The sequence below is a fragment of the Euprymna scolopes genome, chromosome 19 (assembly GCF_053919585.1).
Source record: "Euprymna scolopes isolate OS-2025 chromosome 19, ASM5391958v1, whole genome shotgun sequence".
In the NCBI taxonomy this organism is placed as follows: domain Eukaryota; kingdom Metazoa; phylum Mollusca; class Cephalopoda; order Sepiida; family Sepiolidae; genus Euprymna; species Euprymna scolopes.
In genome coordinates, this window is record NC_136500.1 from 19,122,567 (window position 1) to 19,143,445 (window position 20,879).

Consider the following 20,879-nt stretch of genomic DNA (forward strand, 5'->3'; position numbering starts at 1 on the left):
GATCGGGTACATAATAACTAAAGTGGAAATCTGTATTCCTAATCCACTTAGATGTTACAACTGCCAGAAGTTTGAGCACCATGAGAACTGATGTAACAGAAGGAAAATATGTAAAAATTTTGGAATGGATGGATCTGACCACCAGAAAGCCACCTGCCAACAACTGAAATGCGTAAACTGCCAAGGCAAACATTCAACTGACTGAAGATTTTGTGAAGGATGGAACAAAGAAAAAGAGATAACGGAAATTAAACACACTCAGAACATCTCCTTCTCCTACTAACGCCCAAAAGTATCCTATACCTCTATAAAGCCACCATTCGTCCATGTATGGAGTATTGTTGTCATATTTGGGCTGGTGCATCTGCCACTAGTCTCTCGCTTCTAGACAAGGTTCAAAAGAGAGTCGCCAATCTGATAGGTCCTGAACTGTCATCTAAGCTTCAGCCCCTATCCCATCGACGAAATGTTGCATCCCTTTGCCTTTTCTACAAGTACTTTAACGGTGAATGCTCTGACGAACTGCAAGCACTTGTGCCCCCTCGACGTAAATACCCCCGACAAACCCGACAAGCAGCTAAATCCCACCCCTTCACAGTATAAATAGCTAGATGTAAGAGAGCCTTCTACTCCAGTAGTTTCTTCCCCAGGACAGCTAGACTTTGGAATTCCCTGCCGAGTCCCTGCTTCTCCAACTTTACTGACATGCAGAAGTTCAAGTGCAACGTGAACCGACATCTTGCTGCCTAACTCCCTACACAGTACCCCTGATACCTATGTCCCTGATAGTAGCCCCCTACACCAAAGTGGCAATGTGCCTTGCTTGGGGTGAAAATGTAATAAAAAAAAAAAAACTAAACTGCTCCTCCTCCCACTCGAAAACGTGATTCATTCATATTTTCACATTGTTTGACTGTTTTGTCTACATTTTGATCTGTTATCCCCCCCCCCCGCCCATTTTAACTTGTGTCATTCACCTCTGGGTTAAATTTTGTTTGTAGCTAGGTTATCCTAGCACGTACTAAGAATGAGCTTCATTAAAATTCCCACTAGTTAACTTAATCGCTACTTACTGGTATAGGGTCCCTACTATGGAACAATTCTCGCTTCATCTTATTTTTATTTTATTTATTTACTTATTCATTTTTTTCAGGTTTTGTTGGTGGCAAAGTATTAAAGAGACGTCAACAGCAAGCAGCTGAAATTGAACTAGGCAACCTGAGTAAAAAGGGTTCGGTGTCTCTTCCGGATTTGACAACCCTGGAGGAGACATCTGCTCAGACCGTTGATAAGAAAGGAGATTAAATGTAAAAAAAAAAAAAAAATAGTTTTATTATTTTATTCATTTTTTTTTTTTTTTTTTTTTTGTAACCTCTTTTATCACCTCTTATCTCTATTGGTCCAATTAAAAAAAAAATCCACTGACAAACTTCTGAAGACCATAGGAGGGAGGAGGGACAGGGAATTGTTTATTGAAGGGTTTTATTTTGGGGAAAATATATTATAAAAAATTGAGTCTGTATGTATATGTGTAAGTATCACAGCTTTATAGATTGGCTAGAAAAAAACCATGTGCTTCTAACTGTGATTTGAAACCCAAATGCATTTTCAGGAGTCTAGTATCATAATCACTTAGCTTACTTTCACGTAAGGGCAATGTGTGTGTGTGTGTGTGTGTTTGCAATTACAGAGCTACTTGAATCTTCTATTCCTAAGAAGAGCTATACATCTACATTGTGAGAGCGAGTTATCAAAGAACTCCACCCATGATAGTGGAGATTAAACAGCTGTTTAGCTGTATCACAGTTCTTCAGAGTAGCTAAAAGCAGGTGGGTGTTTCTGGCTGTGATTACTACCGCTATAGGGGTTATGTTTTCGTTCAAGTTTGTTTTTTGGTTTGTTTCTTTTTGTACAGTCTAGCGTCCACATTACTTGACCAATTGTCACTAAACTTGGTTAAAATTCCAGTATGGTCTAACTTAGAAATAATTTAATTTTGAGATATCTAGGTCAACAGTCAAGGTCATGAAAAGGATGAAAGGCACACTTTTGGTCATAACTTTGGTTCAATTCATCATATTGTAGCCAATGAAATTCCATGTCTTGCATGTCCTTGATTTTGAAAACGTTTGACCATAGCTGAAATTTGACAGAATTTCAGCACGGATAAAATGTTTTTGCTAACAGTAACAATCATACTTTGGAAATGCTTTGTACAACATGGAGATAAGACTGACTTATATTGTTAGTCAAAGGTATACAATCTCATGACTGACTTAAGTTTGTGTCAATATAAAGGTTCTTCTTTGTGATGGTAGCAAAAATTGAAATATTGTATTTTAAGTGAAATCAGTCATATCTAGTGAATTGTCATGTTATAGTAATGAACATATATAAAAATTACGTAAAAAACAATAAGATAAAAAATTAATTATTTATGAAAACAGTTTTTGAAGACAATTAACGAAAATTAAGTTTTGCTAAATTGACCGAAGATTTTTTAGTTTTCAGAAAATATTTACCTGCCTTTTTATTACAATTAGAACTCTCTGGTTTCTTGTTTTTTTTTTTTTTTTTGTGTTTTTTTTTTTGTGTTTTTGTTTTACAAAAGTCAATTTTTGCTAATTGTCTTCGAAAATCATTTTCATTAATAACTAATTTTCTACCTGATCCTTTTTCGTAATGTTTTGATATATTCATTACAATTCAGTAGATATTATACGTTTCACTTGAAATTCAATATTTCATTTTCCAAATTTTGCTAAAATAACAAAGAAGAATCAATATATATATACATAATAATACTGATAATATGATGATGATAAATGAAAACATGCTATCATAGATATTATTTATTCTTTTTTTTTTTCATGCACGCAATAAATAATATCTATGAAAGTATTTTTTTTTTAATTGTTGTTCTAATCTGGCATTGCTTGGGATACATTATGTTCAAATTTGTTTCATAAATATTTCTATGTTCCATAACCACAAAGTTTTTTGAAAAAAGCTAAAAAAAATTTAAAAAAAGAAAACAGATAAGGAACGATAACTCTTACTAAAAGAATTCCTCTTAACATAATTTTCTTTTTAAGTGTTTAAGAATATCTTCATATTAGCAAACTGCTCAACAAGATTAAGTATTTTTTATTTTGAAATAAATTGTAGCAAAGTACATTAGTTTACTGTCAATAACATGGTCTAACCATAACAAATGAGAATTGACTCCTCAGATAAAAGTTTGGTTTGTCAGTGTGAATACTATTTAAGTCCAATCTTTAAGATATATTAGATAATAATTTATGATTTTACTCTATCTTAGAAATAAATGTTTTCGAATTTTAAGTGTTTTATTGTGAAACGAAGTCAAACAAACATTGAACACAATATCCATATGCAAAGTATGATTTTTAATTGAGAAAATTAGACAGAAATTTTAAATTCGGAATTGGATGGTAATTATTTTAATTAAGAACAGAAAAATCAAGCAGATTTCACATTATGTAAAAATGATGGGGGAGGGGGTGGGGGCTATAGAAATGATGAAATACAACTTTTGAAAGTGACATTTATTCAGATTTGTATTCAAACTACTTATATATTTATTAATTAGTGTTGGGACGATTAATCCGAAAAGTTTGTTGTAATTCCGATGCTAAAAACAATTCTTTTGTCTTTTTTATTTGATTTTATTTAAAGCTGGTATTAATGTTAAAATAATAAATATTTATTGATTTTAGACTACGATTAAAACTAAAATCTATAAATCATCCTCCCACATGTGTATTTTTACACTTGAGAAAATATTTGCATATTTAGCAGATAAGATAACAACTCCATTGTTTAGAGATTTAAAAAGAATCAGAATTAGAATTGATAATTGTATCAGAATCTGGAATTTACTAAGGAGTCAGTAATTGTATTGGAATCAGAGAAAAATACTGTAATCGTCCCATCACTAATATATATATATATATATATATATATATTAATAGTAGTAGAAGAAGAATATCCATCTCAGGATAAGTAAAATTAATACCCATACCAGTTTTTCACTTTAATGTCCCTTTATGAAGATTAAAATTAAATATAATGATAGTAAATCTTATTTCTAGAATGCTTAATTCCAATTTTGATGAAAATCCATTACATGATTTTAATTCTAGAAAATGTCTAAAAATTTTAGGCTGTAACTTGCTTAATCGATGCCTAATGACAATGGATCAAATTTAATGCAAATCTGAAATATTTGAAATTTCAAATTGGAAACTGTACTCAAATTATACCTTCCTTAGAACCCTTTGAAATATCAAAAAAGAAACTGAAATTTGAAGAATATTTATTAATTGATATCTAATAAAATTTCAAAGATCTGAGGTAGCTGAATTTTCATGAAAAGCTTAAACCCACCCACTCCTATTTGACTGGCAGCTATATTCCAAAATTGATAATGATCGGAATAAATTTTATGCATAAAAATGCATAAATATATACTCATACTTAACTTTATACATATGCTAGCAGACTGCCTGGCGTTGTCTTGTCTTGAGGCTACATTCACCCTGGAATGGTTAAGCCAGCTCCTTCCAATTAATTCACCGCATCTCGCATGAAAGCTGACCAAGCCCAGTGATCCATCACCAACGCTGACACTATCGACAGCCAGTCATAGTTCCAACGGCGAACACCATAGATTATCAGACCCAGAATCAGTTCGGTATCCATATTTTAAGCTGGCCACTGCATCGCTTCTTCCAGTCCCAAGGAGGAACCATATTTATGGCTTCTCTGATGAGATCACCTCGTTTCCCAGTTCTGAGCCATATTTTCAGCTGGCCGCTGCATCGCTTCTTCCAGTCCCAAGGAGGAACCATATTTATGGCTTCTCTGATGAGATCACCTCGTTTCCCAGTCATAAAATACACTTAAATATATTTTGATTCATGCAAATTTCATATTTATTATTATAGAGACAATTCTCTATTGATTATTATATTGTACCCAATGTAAATAGTGATTTCAAAAGTTAAATAAAAATATGACTTTGGTGCCATCAGCTAGAATCGAAACCAAAACATATAGCTCTCTAATATTGTTCATTATCATTTGAACTAAGTCCATACGCATATAAAAACTGAAAAAATAACGTTTTTAAACGTATAAATGAATATTTTCGCATGTATAGAAGTTACAAGTTTAGTAGAAGGAGTCAATGAGTGAAAAAAAAAAGAGGAAAAAAGGCGATTTAGCATATTTACTGATACAAATGACTTCCGCTTTCTTCAGAATTAAACAGTGTTACTTAATCCCAATGAAATTGTAGATTAAAATATAAGAATCTTCCTAAATTGATTCTTACAAAAATAATTCTGAAAGTAAAATATTTTTTTTAGATTTAATAAATAAAAATGTCTAAACTGATTTTTTTTTTTTTTTAATAAATGTTTATTTATATATATATTTTTAAAGAAAATAAGTTTATATATAAAGCATTTTTACAGAAATAATTAATACTGAAAGTAAAATATTTTATTAGATATAATTAATTAAAATAAATAAATGGAGAAAGAATTTGAATGAATGTTGATATAGTTTTAAAAAATGATGGGGTTTTTTCACATATAATAAATAAAATGAAATAAACGTAATTAAAAGAAAATGTGTCTTATAAAACTACATATTAAACCTGAATCCAGTATGTACTGAAAATGATTATGCTTATAAGTAAGGGAGCATAATATTTGTGAGGTTTTCAGATTAAGTAGAGAAACGTAAGGTCTTCAAATCAAGTAACACTATTTACTTCCTAGGAGTTTCAAAACCGGAAGTTATCTGGATCAATAAATATGCAAAATTACCCATTAGAATACTCCCGAGCCACACTGGGTGGATAGAGCTAGCTATAAATTAGGAATCAAAGGTTGTCTTTTTATGTTCGGTTAAATGCAATAGATTATGTGTGCTTCAATCAAAACTAACATGGTGGTGCTTCTGATATTTCTTGATTTTTTAGGGATAGAGGGCTGCATTTGAACGCATTTAATTAAAAAAAAATTTTATGTTTTTGTTTTTGCTTAACATAGACTTGTACACAACATGAATTGTTCTGCTTAAAGTGTTTGTTTTTGACAGCATTTCTTTAATGCAGTTCATTTAACAAAGGCAGCCATTTGGGATATTTTTTTTTATTTTATTTTTTTTTTTAAGAAAAAAATTCATTTCCTCATCTTTTGCAGCTTCAGTTTTATTGTTGTCTGCAAAATTCTTTCAAAAATTAATTTTTCGCATTTTGTTTTTAATTTTTGGTTTTGAAAAAAAATAAATGTTAGTCACAATTAACAATGAATTCTTACAGATTTTGTTTCCTCTTTAAATTCTTTTTTGTTTTTTTTTGTGAAGAAAGTGAAAACTGATGAATGATTTGTGCAATTTATTTTTATTAGTGTTGGGACGATTAATCGGAATTGGAATCTTAAGAATAGGAACTGTTTGGGGTATCGGTGTTGGAATCCAAAAATTGTGCTTATTTTTCAATTCCAAAAACGATTTTTTTTAATTGTTATTGTCTTTTGTGTTTTTATTTATTTTTTTTTAATTTTTGTTTAAAAACTTAATTTTTCATTACTTCTATTAATTATAAAATGATAAATATTTATTGATTTTAAAACATCAGTAAAACTAAAATTTGTAGATTACTTTTCCACAAGTGTATTTTTTATGTTTGCAAAAAATTATGCACATATGACGTAGGTTTTTACAGTAGTACAAAAATTTATAAAAACAAAAAATAAAAATGACTCTATAGCTAAATATTTAGATATTTTAAAAGAACTGGAATTGGTAATTGTCTGTAACTCAGAAATTTCGAACAGAATTGATAATTGTATCGAAATTGGGAAAAATATTGGAATCGTCCCATCACTAGTTTGTATTAATTATATAAGAATCACCAGCAGTAGATGTTTTGGTTATCAGTGAAAAAACTCTTTATTGTAATGACATTCCTAGCTGGAATAAGTTTTGGTTTTTTGTTTTTTTTTTTTTTTTAAGAAACTGTGCCATTTGTCGTAAAGAAAAAATATGATGGAAAGCAGAAAAATAAACATTGACTAAAAAAAAAAATATTGATTTGTTAAGTGCAAAGCTATGTAGGTCTGATGTCTGACTTTTCTTTATACACAAATAAGGGCGAATGGACCTTGAGTTTACTTTCGGCAACCTCGTAACTTTCACCTTTCACTTCCTTTACTTTGTCCTTTAGTCCTCACATTCCATGAGCTATATTTCTGATAAAGGGGAAAGAATTGCTGTTTTCTGGGTCAGAATCTATCCATTTAATACTTATTGTTGGTTATGTTTTTTTTTGGGGGGGGGGGTATTTTTGTTTTGTTTTTTTTTTGTTTTTGTTTTTTAGCTCATTACCTTCAGAAACGTTCCTAAGTGCTTGTTTTGTTTCTTTTTAGGGTTTATTTTTAAGTGATCACTTTTTAGGGAATACATAAATGTTAGCAAGAGAAACAAGAAATGAACAGCTGGATTGATCCCAAAATTATTCCTGGGTTTGATGAGACTGGATCGAGTAGATCAAGAAGTGTTTGACCTGTCAGAGATGAAGAAGCTTGATTGTTATTCCTCTTCATTTAACTAGATGAACGTTCATGGTATACCAACAACTGACGAAGGCTGAGAAATTTTTTTTTTTTTAATTTCTTGCAGTTTGGATTTGTATTTTAGTTTCTAATGAGTTAAAACATTAGGCAGAATGGATGTTCAAAGAATTCTTCTGAAATCTTTCATGAATCTTTGGTTACTGTGGGGTTTTTGTTTGTTGTTGTATTTTTTTTTTTTTTTTTTTTATTTTGTAGAAATCAATCCAGACAAAGCATGAAGCCACTTTATGTAAGGAGTTTTAAAAAAATGTTACTTCAAGGTAAAAATGAACTGGCTACCAATGGACAGTGTTCCACAGGCAGTCTTCCCGTCCGACTTCAAGTCCAATGTATACAAGTTTTTCTTGAATCATCTCCTTAAATAATCAAATTCTATGCAATTTACATCATCAACAATTATTACTATGAAGATACTTACATTCATTAACCTTTATCCTCACGTGGCCTTCGGGCCCTGATAAATGATGATTCTTGTAAAAAAAAAAATAAATAAATAAAAAAATAAGTGTGAGATGGATAGATTCAACCCAGAAAACAGCAGTTCTTTCCCTTTTATCAGAAATATTGCTCGAAAGAGGTATTAAAGAAGAATGATGCAAACGATATTTTGACAGTCAACTCCTTAAAACATGATTTATATCATGTAAAAATCATTGCGTTACAAAGTTAACAATCTTATTATAGAAATAATGGTAGCATTCAACTGAATGCTGAATTATCATTGCTACAAAACAGAAAGAATGAGTTCTTTGGAGAGAAAATTTCAATTAAAAACCAAAAACACAAGAAGAAAAAAAAACTAAACCTAAAAATAAAATTTTCCAGACTGCCCAATATCTATATTTAAAAGTGGACATTTAACTAGACAGGAAAATAATATTTTCTTCATTTTGAGAGTCCTTGCAAAACAAGTGGGATTCATTAACTGAGAAATCTAGAAAGTTTGAGTCGATAATTTAAGGGCTTTGAATTATTCATTGGTCTGAAAAATCATAATCAGAATTCTCTCATTCAATTACACAAATTACATTTTTTTTTTTTTTTAAAATTACATTTTCACCCCAAACAAGGCACATTACCACTTTGATGTAGGGGGCTACTGTCAGGGACATAAGCTACAGGGGTACTATTTTGATGTAGGGGGCTACTGTCAGGAACATAAGCTACAGGGGTACTATGTGGGGAGTTGGGCAGCAAGATATCGGTTCACATTACACTTTAACTTCTGCATGTCAGTACAGTTGGGGAAGCAGGAACTCTGAAGGGAATTCCAAAATCTAGCGGTTCTGGAGGGATCTCTACTGTGAAGGGGTGGGATTTAGCTGCTTGTCAGGTATTAGATTAAAAGTTAATGTTTGTTTTCATTGAAGAAAGTTGAATGGGAAATTATGAGTATTAAAAGGAACTTTGTCTGTGTGTTTGTGAGTTCGTCTCCTATGGACTCGAAAATGGCTGGTTCGATTTTTATAAAATTCCACACAAAGGTACTTTATGTGCTTGGCAGTCTTCTTAGATAGGTTTTTGTGTTGGAATGTCTTCAATAAGTATCGATAATCAATAATTGAAATGATCTAATGAAAGAAGGAACAGACGATTTTGACCAAAGTTAACATCTTACACAGCCTAACATCACAATTGCATTTGAGAAGTTTTATTACCACACAAGCAGAAAGGCCCAACATATAAAATCAACAGTAGATTCTTTGATATGACAGGGGCGCATTCAAAACGAATGTTTCTGTTTAAAGTACAATTTCACAATGATATTTGACTTTTTCATTTTAAACTTAAATTCAAGCCATTAACGCCACACAGGCAGTAAGGCCAGGCATATAAAATCAACAGTAGGTTCTTTGATATGACAAGGTCGCATTCGAAATGAATGTTTCTGTTTAGAGCACAATTGAAACATGATACTTGACTTTTGTATTTTAAACTTGACTTTTGCATTTTAAGCCATTATATATAAAAAATAATTTTCTAAAATAAACAGTAGGTTCTCTACAGTGCAATGTAAACTACAATATATTGTGAACTTAATCACTGCGAGAGGCATGTGGAGCTTTATCCAGATGCATCACAATAGGTTCCCCAGTTAGAGTAGGCAATCAATCGATTTGATTGAAAAATGGGCTATTTCATCGATATTGATGTCAATAAAAATATGGGAGTGTGAAACATTCTTTGATCATCATTCAATCTCGGACAACGTCGAGTCACCCTGCTAGTATATTTTGTTTCAAGCAGTAGACAACAGTATGAAAGATTTAGAGCATTGTGTGTCTGGTACTATGCATAGTGAGTTCAGAAATTGATTTAGCTTTCCCCAAAGCTCAACAGAGGGGCAAAGGGAAACTGACATAATGTAGATGTATAGATATGTTCACTCCCCACTTTCTGACTTGATTATGACTTTTTGTCCTTAAGTGGTTGATTGACATGTCCATGAAACAGATGCCATTTCTGAACTAGGGTTGACCTCGATGGCTAAAGTGTTTAATGACACTGACTGAAAACACTTTCATCATGAAACCCACATCTGACCTTGTATCTTTCTGGAGAATAGGTAAATATTTTTCTTCTTTTATGTGAAAGTAGGATACTTAAAATGAACATATCTTTATCCTTTTTCTTTATTTCTCTGCTTGTTTGAGATGAGTATATAAGGCAGGGGTAAGACGGTAGCATAGTTTTTTTTTTTTTTTTTTTTATTTAACTTTTTTTAAATACTACTTGCTTTTATAACTAGGGTTGTGACAACAGAATATTCTTTTCATTCTTTTGACTCTCGGGTATATGTCCGACACAGATATACTTAATCAACCGAGAACCACATCCGTCAATATAAAAACATAAGATATTAATGAATAGATACTCAAGAGTCAGAAAAGAATATGCTGTTGTCACAGCCCTATTTATAACTGACAAAATATATAATAGATTTTAGTAGTATATGAAGGTACTATTTTGACATTCCTAAGGACTAGAATTAACATAATTTGAATAAATTCTATACATTGTTTAATGTTTTGTTTGGAATGAGATAGGATTTTTGGAGTTGTTTAGTAGAGAAATGATTAATTATTGACTATGGCTAACAGACAGAAAATTGGATTAAATAGCATTGTCCAAAAATGGTCAAAAAAAGAATCCAGCCAGCTAAATTTTTCCCCAATCAGTTAAAGGTAAAGGATTTAATATATAATTTTATTCAATTTAGTTAAACAAAATTACCATATGTTGCTACAATAGAATTACTGTTTCAATCTAAAAAGACAGAAGCTTCTGTTCTTCATGGAAGTCAGTCTTTTAATGAAAATAAGAAATTGAGAAGGCTCTTTCCTTTTTTTTTTTCTTTTTATAATTATAATTTCCACAGTGTAGTTTAATCAGCATCCACCATAAGAAGTAGCGATAGATATTCTGCTCTTTTTATTGAGTGCTATCAACAACCTCGTTGAATTCTTGAGTTTTTACTTTTGGATATCTTTACCTGGAATAAATGTATACACACACACACACACACACACACACACACACACACACACACATATATATTAGGTTAGTGCGAAAATGTCGTTTTTTGATGTTCAACTTCAAAAGATCGTAACTCCTTTCATAATAAACTTTATTAATCGAAATAAAAACCATTAGAATGAACACATTTTTGCCAAAGAGAAACAAGTTTATTTATCCTATTAGCATAGAGTTCTGAAAGTGATGAAGTCATTGAATACTGATTCAGCATCATCTCAGCTTTTGAAGCAATTTTCATGCAGGAAGTCATTGAGATGCTTGAAAAAGTGATAATCAGTGGGCAAGAGGTCCAGAAAATATGGCGGATGAGGCAGTCTCATAGCCCGATTTGTTCAGCTTCTGCAGGGTTTGTTGAGCAATATGCAGGTGAGCATTGTCATGGAGGAGAATTGGTTCCTTTGTATTGACCAATCTCGGAGCTTCATATGTTGGAGCTTCAGGTGCATTTTGTCACTTTGTTGACAGTACTCCTCCTTGCCGTAATCATTTTGCCCAGATTAAGAAACTGTGATGGATGAGACCGGCTGCAGACCACCAAACAGGAACCATAACCTTTTTTTTTACTTTTTTGGTGCAATTTTGGCTTCAGGAAGTGTTATGGAGCTTCTCCGGCATCCAATCACTGTGCCGAACGTCACCAGTTGTCGTAGAGGATCCACTTCTCATCACACATCATAATAATAGGTCGTTTTTGTTGCGCAGAAGGGGCGTAGAAGACACCTCAAAATGACGATATTTTTTATTAGCGTTCAATTTATGCAGCACCCATTTATCCAACTTTTTTTACTTCCCTATTTGCTTTTAATGGCGAATGACTGTTGAGTGGTCGACCTTAAGTTCAACAGCAACTTCTTGTGTGGTTTTGTGAGGATCGGCTTCAATTAAGGCTTCCAAATGTTTGTTATCAACCGCAGTCGGCCGGTCGCAACCATCTTCATCTGCAAGGCTCTCGTCACCATTGCAAAATTCCTTGAACCATCTTTGTGCCACACATTCGTTGGTGGTTCCTGAGCCAAACGCATCATTGATATCACGAGCTGTTTCTGTATCTTTTCGGCCTAATTTGAACTGGAACAAGAAAATTGTGCAGATTTGAATTTTGTCTATGCTGTCGAAAAGCCTGCAAAAAAGTAAATAAAGAGATTGAGAATGGTAACAAATAACACAATTCGATAGAGCGAAAAATGCTATATAACATGGTTATATATATATATATATATCAATGAATTAATTCAGAAATCATATATAAAAGTAACATATGTGAGAAAACGATATTGTTTTTACATCAACCTGATATATGGAAATCGTTCCAGACAAGACATGAAACAATTTGATGTAAGATACTAAAAGTATAAGGCCAAGAACTAGGCAATGCTAAGTGTCAGATGAATAACCCAGAAAGTAGCAATTATCTCCCTTTTGTCAGAATCATCACCCATAGAATGTGAAGACGAAAGGACAAAATAACAGAAGCAAGAATTACGAGACTGTCAAAAGTAAATCCAAGGTCCACTCTCTACTTTTTTTATTTCTTTTTGGAGCATGTTTCAATAATTAAATAAATTGGTTTCAAAAATGGTTAAATAAATAAATGGTTGAATAAATAAATAAATAATTAAATAAATTGGTTTCAAAAATGGTTAAATAAATAAATGGTTGAATAAATAAATAAATAATTAAATAAATTGGTTTCAAAAAATGGTTAAATAAATAAATGGTTGAATAAATAAATAAATAAATAATTAAATAAATTGGTTTCAAAAATGGTTAAATAAATAAATGGTTGAATAAATAAATAAATAATTAAATAAATTGGTTTCAAAAATGGTTAAATAAATAAATGGTTGAATAAATAAATAAATAATTAAATAAATTGGTTTCAAAAATGGTTAAATAAATAAATGGTTGAATAAATAAATAATTAAATAAATTGGTTTCAAAAATGGTTAAATAAATAAATGGTTGAATAAATAATTAAATAAATTGGTTTCAAAAATGGTTAAATAAATAAATGGTTGAATAAATAAATAAATAATTAAATAAATTGGTTTCAAAAATGGTTAAAAAAAGAAAAAAAAAAGAATCCAGCCCAGCTGAATTTTAGCTCAAACTAATTTAAAGGAAAATGAAATAAAATATTGTTGTTGCAGTAAATTGGTTTAAATAGTTCATAAAATGGCTTTAAAAGCAGTATGGTGCAAAAATGGATAAATTGTTAAAAAATGATTAAATGTCTAAAAAAGAATCCAGCTCCGCTAAATTTTAGCTAAAAATTTCAAACTAATTGAAGGTATACTGTCTAAAATATTGTTGTTACACAAATATATTCCAATAACTTGGATTAAGCAGCATATTTGCAAAAATAGTTAAAAAGCAGTGTGGTCCGAAAATGATTCCTAAATGGTTAAAAAAAAAATCAAGCCCAGCTAAATTTTTGCTCAATTAAATAAATATTAATACTTACACAAATGTGTTCAAATGCTCTAGATTCAGCAACATGGTCTGAAAATTGTTAAAATTATCCAAAAATAGTTAAATGGTTAAAAAAGAAAAATCAATGAAGCTCGCTAAAATTTAGCTCAAACCAATTCAAGGAAAAAAGGTATTAAAATATTATTACACAAGTATGTTGTAATAAATATGTTTTTCTTGTTTTTTAGTTGTCATCTGGACCAACCAAGTACCCAGGTCTCTGAATAAGTTATGTCAGCATCAAAGTTTTGTAAATCTTTTAAACAAAAATGTGAGTGCAGAAGAATCGGTAGATTAGAAAACGATGTTTGTTTGTTTGGCTTACTCTTTCTACTTCTTTCCGTTTTACTTCTTTCTTGGATAGGAGCATCGGATTTCACATCGAGATGTGATTCAGATGAATGCTAAAAAGCAAATGGCTTTAATTGTTAACCTTTTTCTTTCTCTGCTTCGTTGGGATGTGCTTTCTTCCTCCTTCCTAAAAGCAAGAAGTTTTCATAGAAACATGTGAAGTCAAAAAATTTTACAATCAATAAAAATCGTTTCAACCTTCCATACTAGCAATCTGGTATGGAATTCTGCAAGCCTATACAACAGTGGTGTGATGAGTAGAATTCAGAGTTCTTCTGCGGAGGGGGGCATCTGTAACCTGACAGGACGTCCCCCCCCTCGACTCTCCAAGCACACTTAAGACAATTGGAAGACGACCTCAATGGAATCTCTTAAGCTTTCTCCTCAATCTCCAGTGTCATCAAGAAGGTAAACTCACACACACACACACACACACATACTGGAACTTTGGAACAAACTTTGTCTATTTCCTATTCAAGAACTGTAAAACTTCTCAACAAGCTTTAGTCTTTTAAAGTTGATTTTACATTTCTGTAAAATTGTTAATAGATAAATATATTTTGTTCGTTGATTCATGTTTTCTCCTAAAATCTTATTGTCGAGTTAGCATTTGTTAACCAGTGATCCGTTCATGGTTTTATTTATCTTTTTAATTTACCAATTTAACATTAACCGTTAACGCTGTTCTTGGCAATATCCAAAGATGTACTACTGTCACAATATTCGTTTACCACTGTTTGTTTACGTTAGAACATTACATATGCATACAAACGCTTTTCAAAAAAGCATAGGCATTAAGTCATGTCCCAAAAACCTTGACCCTTGAAACACATGTTTCAACTTTTGCAAACCTAGTCAAATATCAGCATCTAAATGTTGATCAAAAATTCTTTAAATGCAATCAATCAAGAGTTTAGATATTTCTGGTCAAGCCAAATTCTGCCATTAATTTTGTTTGATGACATCGCCACTGTAATGTGCCTCCTGCTAAATAGATACAGTGAACTTTGACTTGTAAAATCATCTCTAAGGCACTGAGGCAAATGTTCTGGGTATCCCTAGGAGGTTCAATCTTCCTAAACTTACCTCCTGGCTTTCAAGAGGAGCAAGTTTATTGCTTGTTATTTGAGGTGCTCTCACTGGGAAATGCCAGTCGGGCTACTCACTTATTTTTTCAGGGCCTTAATGCTCCTCCTTTAGAGGTGTTGGCTCATTCATTCTAACTTCTGACCTTAAAAATCGCTTTAGCTAGGTAATTTGGAGACCCCCACCCCCGACTGTATAGTCAGTCATTAAACTTTGGACAAAGAAGAAGACAGCAGCAGCAATCAAACTGTCCTTTTCAGGACAAATCTTAAATTACTAAAATGCAATTTAAAATTTAATCTTTCACTCCTTACCACCTAACTCCAGCAATCCTCCCCAGTTCCTGCTCCAGCTCTTTCAGTTACAATTCTGGCTTTGACTTCTCCAGTTTCAAATTCTGTGGCTTCAACTCACTCTTGCAACTTTTAGCTACTGCTCCAGCTCACTCCTACAGCTTCTTCTCCGGTTCCAGTTTACTCTTGTTGCTGCTCTGGCACCTTCCAGCTGCTCCTCCTAGTGCTTCATACTCCAGCAACCTTCAGTAGATTCTTCTAGCAGCACCTGCACCAGCAGTTTCTGCCATAGCTTTGTTCAGCTGTTCAAGTACCCGTTGATACCTGAATCCATTTTGAGTGCCAGAGGTATATAGGCTCTGGAGTGATCCAATCTTATATCAGTGCAATGTTACTGAAAGTGGCCAGAAATTCTTTCAAATGCAGGAATGTGTTGGCTAAGACGCCAAGGAGGGTTGAATCAGACTCTTGGGCCTCCATTATCATTATTGAAATTAAATAGACTTAAACACATTTGACAATTCGGCAATCAGAGAAATATAACAATTGGATTAGTTGTCGAGGATATATCCTCGACTGAAATGAATTTAACTTCTTCAGTTTTTTCTTAATCGTTGTAAGAAAGACACAACTCGGTATTTAGTGGAAACAAAATACATTCAACCGAAAAACTAATACAACAAATGAAGACTGTTGAGATACGTCAGTCCGATTGCTATTAGTACAAAACTTGTGCATAACTGTGTGCTAAATACTTATTATGAAAATACTCAATACAAAGTCTTGAATAAAAACCAAATGTGACACAAGGCCAAAAAAAGGGGGTGATGGGAGTCAATGTTGTCCTACCTAACATGAAATAAGCTTAACTAGTCTCTTTCACCACAATATCAGAATCACTCCATGAATAACCTATTTAAAACCCGAAATGACAATATATGCATGATGCGGGAAGTTGAGAAATAAAAATTTTACATACAAAAAGTAAATGATATATTTACAATGAAATAGTTGTTTCTTAGTATAAGAACCCCATACTAGGGAATGTGGCAAGTAAGCCGTTTTGCCAGTCAAAATAGGATGCAACTCCTCCAAAAATTAACTTTATTCAAACTCCTCGAAAGTGGACCTACATTTCTGACAGAACAGCAAAGTGGTCACCTAAATAGGATCGGGGATGGGGATTATCAAAGAAAAAATTGGAGTAAAATAAAAATGAGGTATGGAAATACTGTTGAAAGACATATTCTCGTGATCTTTATAATTTGTGGAAGGGTTCATTGTTATTCGTGGGGTGGACACACCACAACAATAATATATTTTTATATGTTCTTGCCTCTCTCACTCATTCTCTCTCCCCTTTTATTTCCCCTCTTTCTGTCTCTTTCCCACTCCTTCCATGATGTCATCTGTCTTTGTGACATCATACATTTGCCACAGATACAAACAAACAAGTTTAGCATTCAGCACTTATGATGTCATCAAGAATCTTTCTCCACTCCCATTCTCTTTGTTTCAACTGTTGGCATCATCCTTTGTGACATCATCCAGTATGCACGATGACAAGCAAGAAAACCAGATAGATGATGTCATTTGTTTTTGATGTCATCCATTGTGCATGAAAACAGTCAAGATAACAATACCCAGTTTTACAGAATTTTATAATTATACTAATAGGGCTACCTGGTATTGCCCCGGGCAAAAGTGTAACATAACTTCTATCTCTCTCTCTTTCCCTCTCCCCATTTCTTATTTCTTCCTTGCCTAGCCGATTCCTCTCTTTGGACATACACAAACACATAACTCAAATTGGTATAAAGGAAATAACTAAAAATATTAGAGTTACTACTCTTTGCATGATAACATTAAAAGATGCAGGTGCGTCTTGATAACATTAAATGATACTAATGGCCATTTGATTCCCAACGGCATAATCATGTTTTTTTTTTTTACACAGTGGTCACCACTTATCAAGGCCCGGAAGCCACTCAGGGATAAGGGTTATTGCAAGTACATTATGTTAGTGTGAAGATTTGATGAAGTGTTTACTTAAGGGGGCGGTTCATTAGGAATTTGTTAATGTTGGACTTGAAGACATCCAAGTTGTAGTCAGGTGGGAAGCAGGCAGACAGAACAGAGTTCCACAGGCGTGCAGTTCTAAGAAAGAAGCTTTGTTCATGGAATCCACGTTTTGATTTAGGCACAGATAAAGAGTGGGGGAAATTTTTCACAGTGGATTCGGCTAGACGGGTGTTTTTCATGAAAGATTGGCGAGGGGGGATCCAACCTGCCTAATGCAGCTTTGGTACAGTATAGTATTTGATTCCTAAATAATAAATCTTGTTTTTATTTATTTTAGATATTATGCATCAGGAGTTATACCAATTTTTGTAAAAAAAATACTAACTTTGTGGGCGTTTGTTTTGTATTCTTCAAGTTTTAGCTAGATATACAAATATTTTCCCTTTATGTTATATATATATATTTCAATTTGTTTTAACTAATAAATCACTACTTATCAAGGTCCGGGGGCTACTTGAGGATGAGAGCCAAAAAGAATTTCAGGAGCAGATTGGAATCAAATGAATAAGATGGACATAAGAGTATTTAAGAGGAATTTATTATCCAAAAGGTCGGCTCAAAAAGTATTTGTTTACGTTAAACTTGAAGACGACCATGTTACAGTCACTGGGGAAGCAACCTTAAGTATTTTGTTCCCCAGATGAGATGTTCTAGGAAAGAAACTTTGTTCATGGAAGTTCTGTTTGGTTTTTGGTAGAGAAAGAGAGGAAAGGAATTTCTATGGTTTTAGCTAGGCGAGTTCTTGCTATGAATGCTTTTGAGAGGGGCACAGATTGGTGCTCTGTTGAAGACTTGCCATAAATATAACGATACAGTAAAGAAAGAGGTTAGCAACACCTCTTCTGTGTAAAAGTAAAAGAGGCTTTAAGAGACCATCTCCCACTAGATTGCAAAGTCGGTTTTGTATTCTGTCAAGACAAGAAAGAGTGGCAACTCCACAGATGTGGCAGCAGTACTCCAGCTTAGAGCATAGCTGACACTTTTACATGTAGAGGATTTTTGTCAGGAGTGAGATACTTTAGGGAGTGGTAGATGATCCAACCATTCTCCCAGTAACCTTACAAACAAAGATTATTGCTATAAAACTCTATCTGAAAGATTATTGAGCTATTTTTGTGTGTAATGTCTACTGTCTTGATTCGGCTCTGTTATGATTTTAAGAAGTTGATTTTCATGTTAGTCATATGATTATAATAATACTACTACTGTACTGAAGTAGTACGCACTCTAGGTGAGTTGAACTGACTTTCCACAAAGGAAGAAGTTTCATTGGAATATTAAATTCACAGACGCTCCTCAATCGTTTCCAGGGAAGATGATGATGTTAGGTTTTTGCAGTTCTTGCAGGGAGGTTTTAACATTCTCCTATATACAGCACCTAGTATTCTTAAATAATCACCCATCTTGTACTGAAGGTTACTGAACAAATGTGGGATCCAACTTAACTCACTTCACCCATTACCCCCCCCCCATGTGCGGCTCCATTGTTTTAAAAAATGAATGGTGCCCGAAACCCAACTTTTAAAACTGCAGGCTAGAAAATAAATTTTAAAAAAATTTATTTTTGTTCAATTTTTTTAGAGGTACCTTAACTAGAAATTCATATTATTCTAACTATGCATTAAATTAAATAATATCGCCTGTTTTTTTTGTTTTTTTTTGTTGTTTTTTTTCCTTTTCTTTCAAAAGTCATCCATGGTGGTTAGCAAAGTACGTGGGAGAGGGGGTATATTAAATCACCATGTGGCTAGCACACTACGTAATAAATTTTAAAAGTAACACTCAAGAAGACAATTTTTTTCCAATAAAATTTTACCAATAACATTTTTCAAACAGATTAAAAAAAACTACTAACAAAAAAATTGCTGGCAGAGGAACAAAAAATTATCAAGTTATAAATCCTTTTTTTTTTTTTCAGCGTTAATGGCAACCTAACCTAAAAAAGAAGGAACAAATTAACAAGTTCAGAATTAAATGTAAAATTAATGTTCGTGGAATAGAAAAGATTTTTTTTTTCAAACTGTCTTTTCGCATTCATAAAATGAAAAAGAAAAAGTTTTGTTTTTCTTTTTTCCTGTTACGTACAACATAAAGATTTTTTCTTTACATCTAAAGATTTAAAAAAAATTATCAGGTCCTATTTCTTTCCAACCTGAAATGAGAAACGTTGTGTCATTATCTTATTGAGGATGTCAAGGGATTAGAAAAGACAGAACGATCGATCGGCTTTTACATAATAGTGTCTTTATTATCATTGTAAACAAAACAAAAGCGTACACCGGTAAGGGGCGCAACTCAAGACAGTGAAAACTCTTATTAGTCCCTCATGCAACATCTTCCCTTTTCTCAATGACAAAACAGAACAAAAAAAAAAGTCAAAGAATGAAAACAGACTCTATAAAATATAGTGATCTAGGCATTCATTCGGCTGACTATCCTCATACCTAACAGGAATTATTCTGCCCTTTCACTTATGTTGTGGAATCCCTGAATCTCACAGGATCTTTTACTATTCTTCCCGACCGTGTTGTCCGCAACCTTTCCTGGCATGGTTTTGTTGGAGATGGGGTCGGGTTTGGCTTTCCCTTATTTCACCTTCATATTGAGGTGCATATCTCTTCTTTACCCTGCCCTGCATTCTTGAGTAACTCTCTCTGCACTTCATATGGCTGGTGTATTAATGATGTGAGTGGGAGTGTCTCTGCCGTTTTCTTCAAATCTACTCTATTCCGTCGATATACTTCCCCATCCACTTTTATATGGTATGAGCGCTCATCCAAACTCCGCCCTACCACTGCTTTCCTCCACTCTTTTTGACCATTTATGTGTGGTTTCATCCGTACTACATCTCCAGGATACAATGGTTTCAGTGGTTTTACTTTGTGGTTGAAAGAATGTTCTTGCCTCCTGTGGTCTTGCTTCACCATTTTTCTTAGATTTTTCGGCAATTCTGGCTTGAATAAATCCTCTTGGGAGAAGTGTTTTTTGTTCTCCTTGACATCAGCTTTTGAGCTGGTGATAAGAGACCTCTGCCTGGCATATTACTGTGATCGAACATTGTAAGGTATGGGTCAGCCTTATCTTCCATAGCTTTCCGGAAAAGGTTTTTTGCCATCTTTACTGCAGATTCCACCTTACCATTTGCCTTGCTATTGTATGGACTGACCAGTGTATGTGTAAAATACCACTTTTTTGCAAAGGTAGAAAATTCCTGGTTACTAAACTGAGGCCCATAACAAGGTAATACACACTTTTCCAAATGATACAAAAATAGATTTATTCAAGATAAAAAAAAAAAGAAAGAGTTTAACAAAAGAAAAAGAAATATATTCAAAGTTATGAAATCTACGCGTATTGAAACGAGCGACAGTCTTTGAGGGGGGGGGTA

General features: G+C 32.9%; 1 protein-coding gene across 2 annotated transcripts in view; it reads left to right on the forward strand.

The window, feature by feature from the left end:
• Positions 1–14,601, forward strand: part of LOC145303463 (syntaxin-17-like) — a 61,834-nt gene extending 47,233 nt beyond the window's left edge. Inside the window, exons 8-9 of one of the 2 annotated variants that reach the window (XM_080144801.1) lie at positions 1,154–1,307; positions 13,868–14,601. In XM_080144801.1, the coding sequence (XP_080000927.1) occupies positions 1,154–1,305 (152 nt within the window). In that variant the 3' untranslated portion in view covers positions 1,306–1,307; positions 13,868–14,601. Of the gene's footprint in view, positions 1–1,153; positions 1,308–7,865; positions 7,975–13,867 lie in introns of those variants that run through there. The other variant, XM_080144802.1, reaches the window with a different exon arrangement.
• The last annotated feature ends 6,278 nt before the right edge of the window (positions 14,602–20,879 follow it).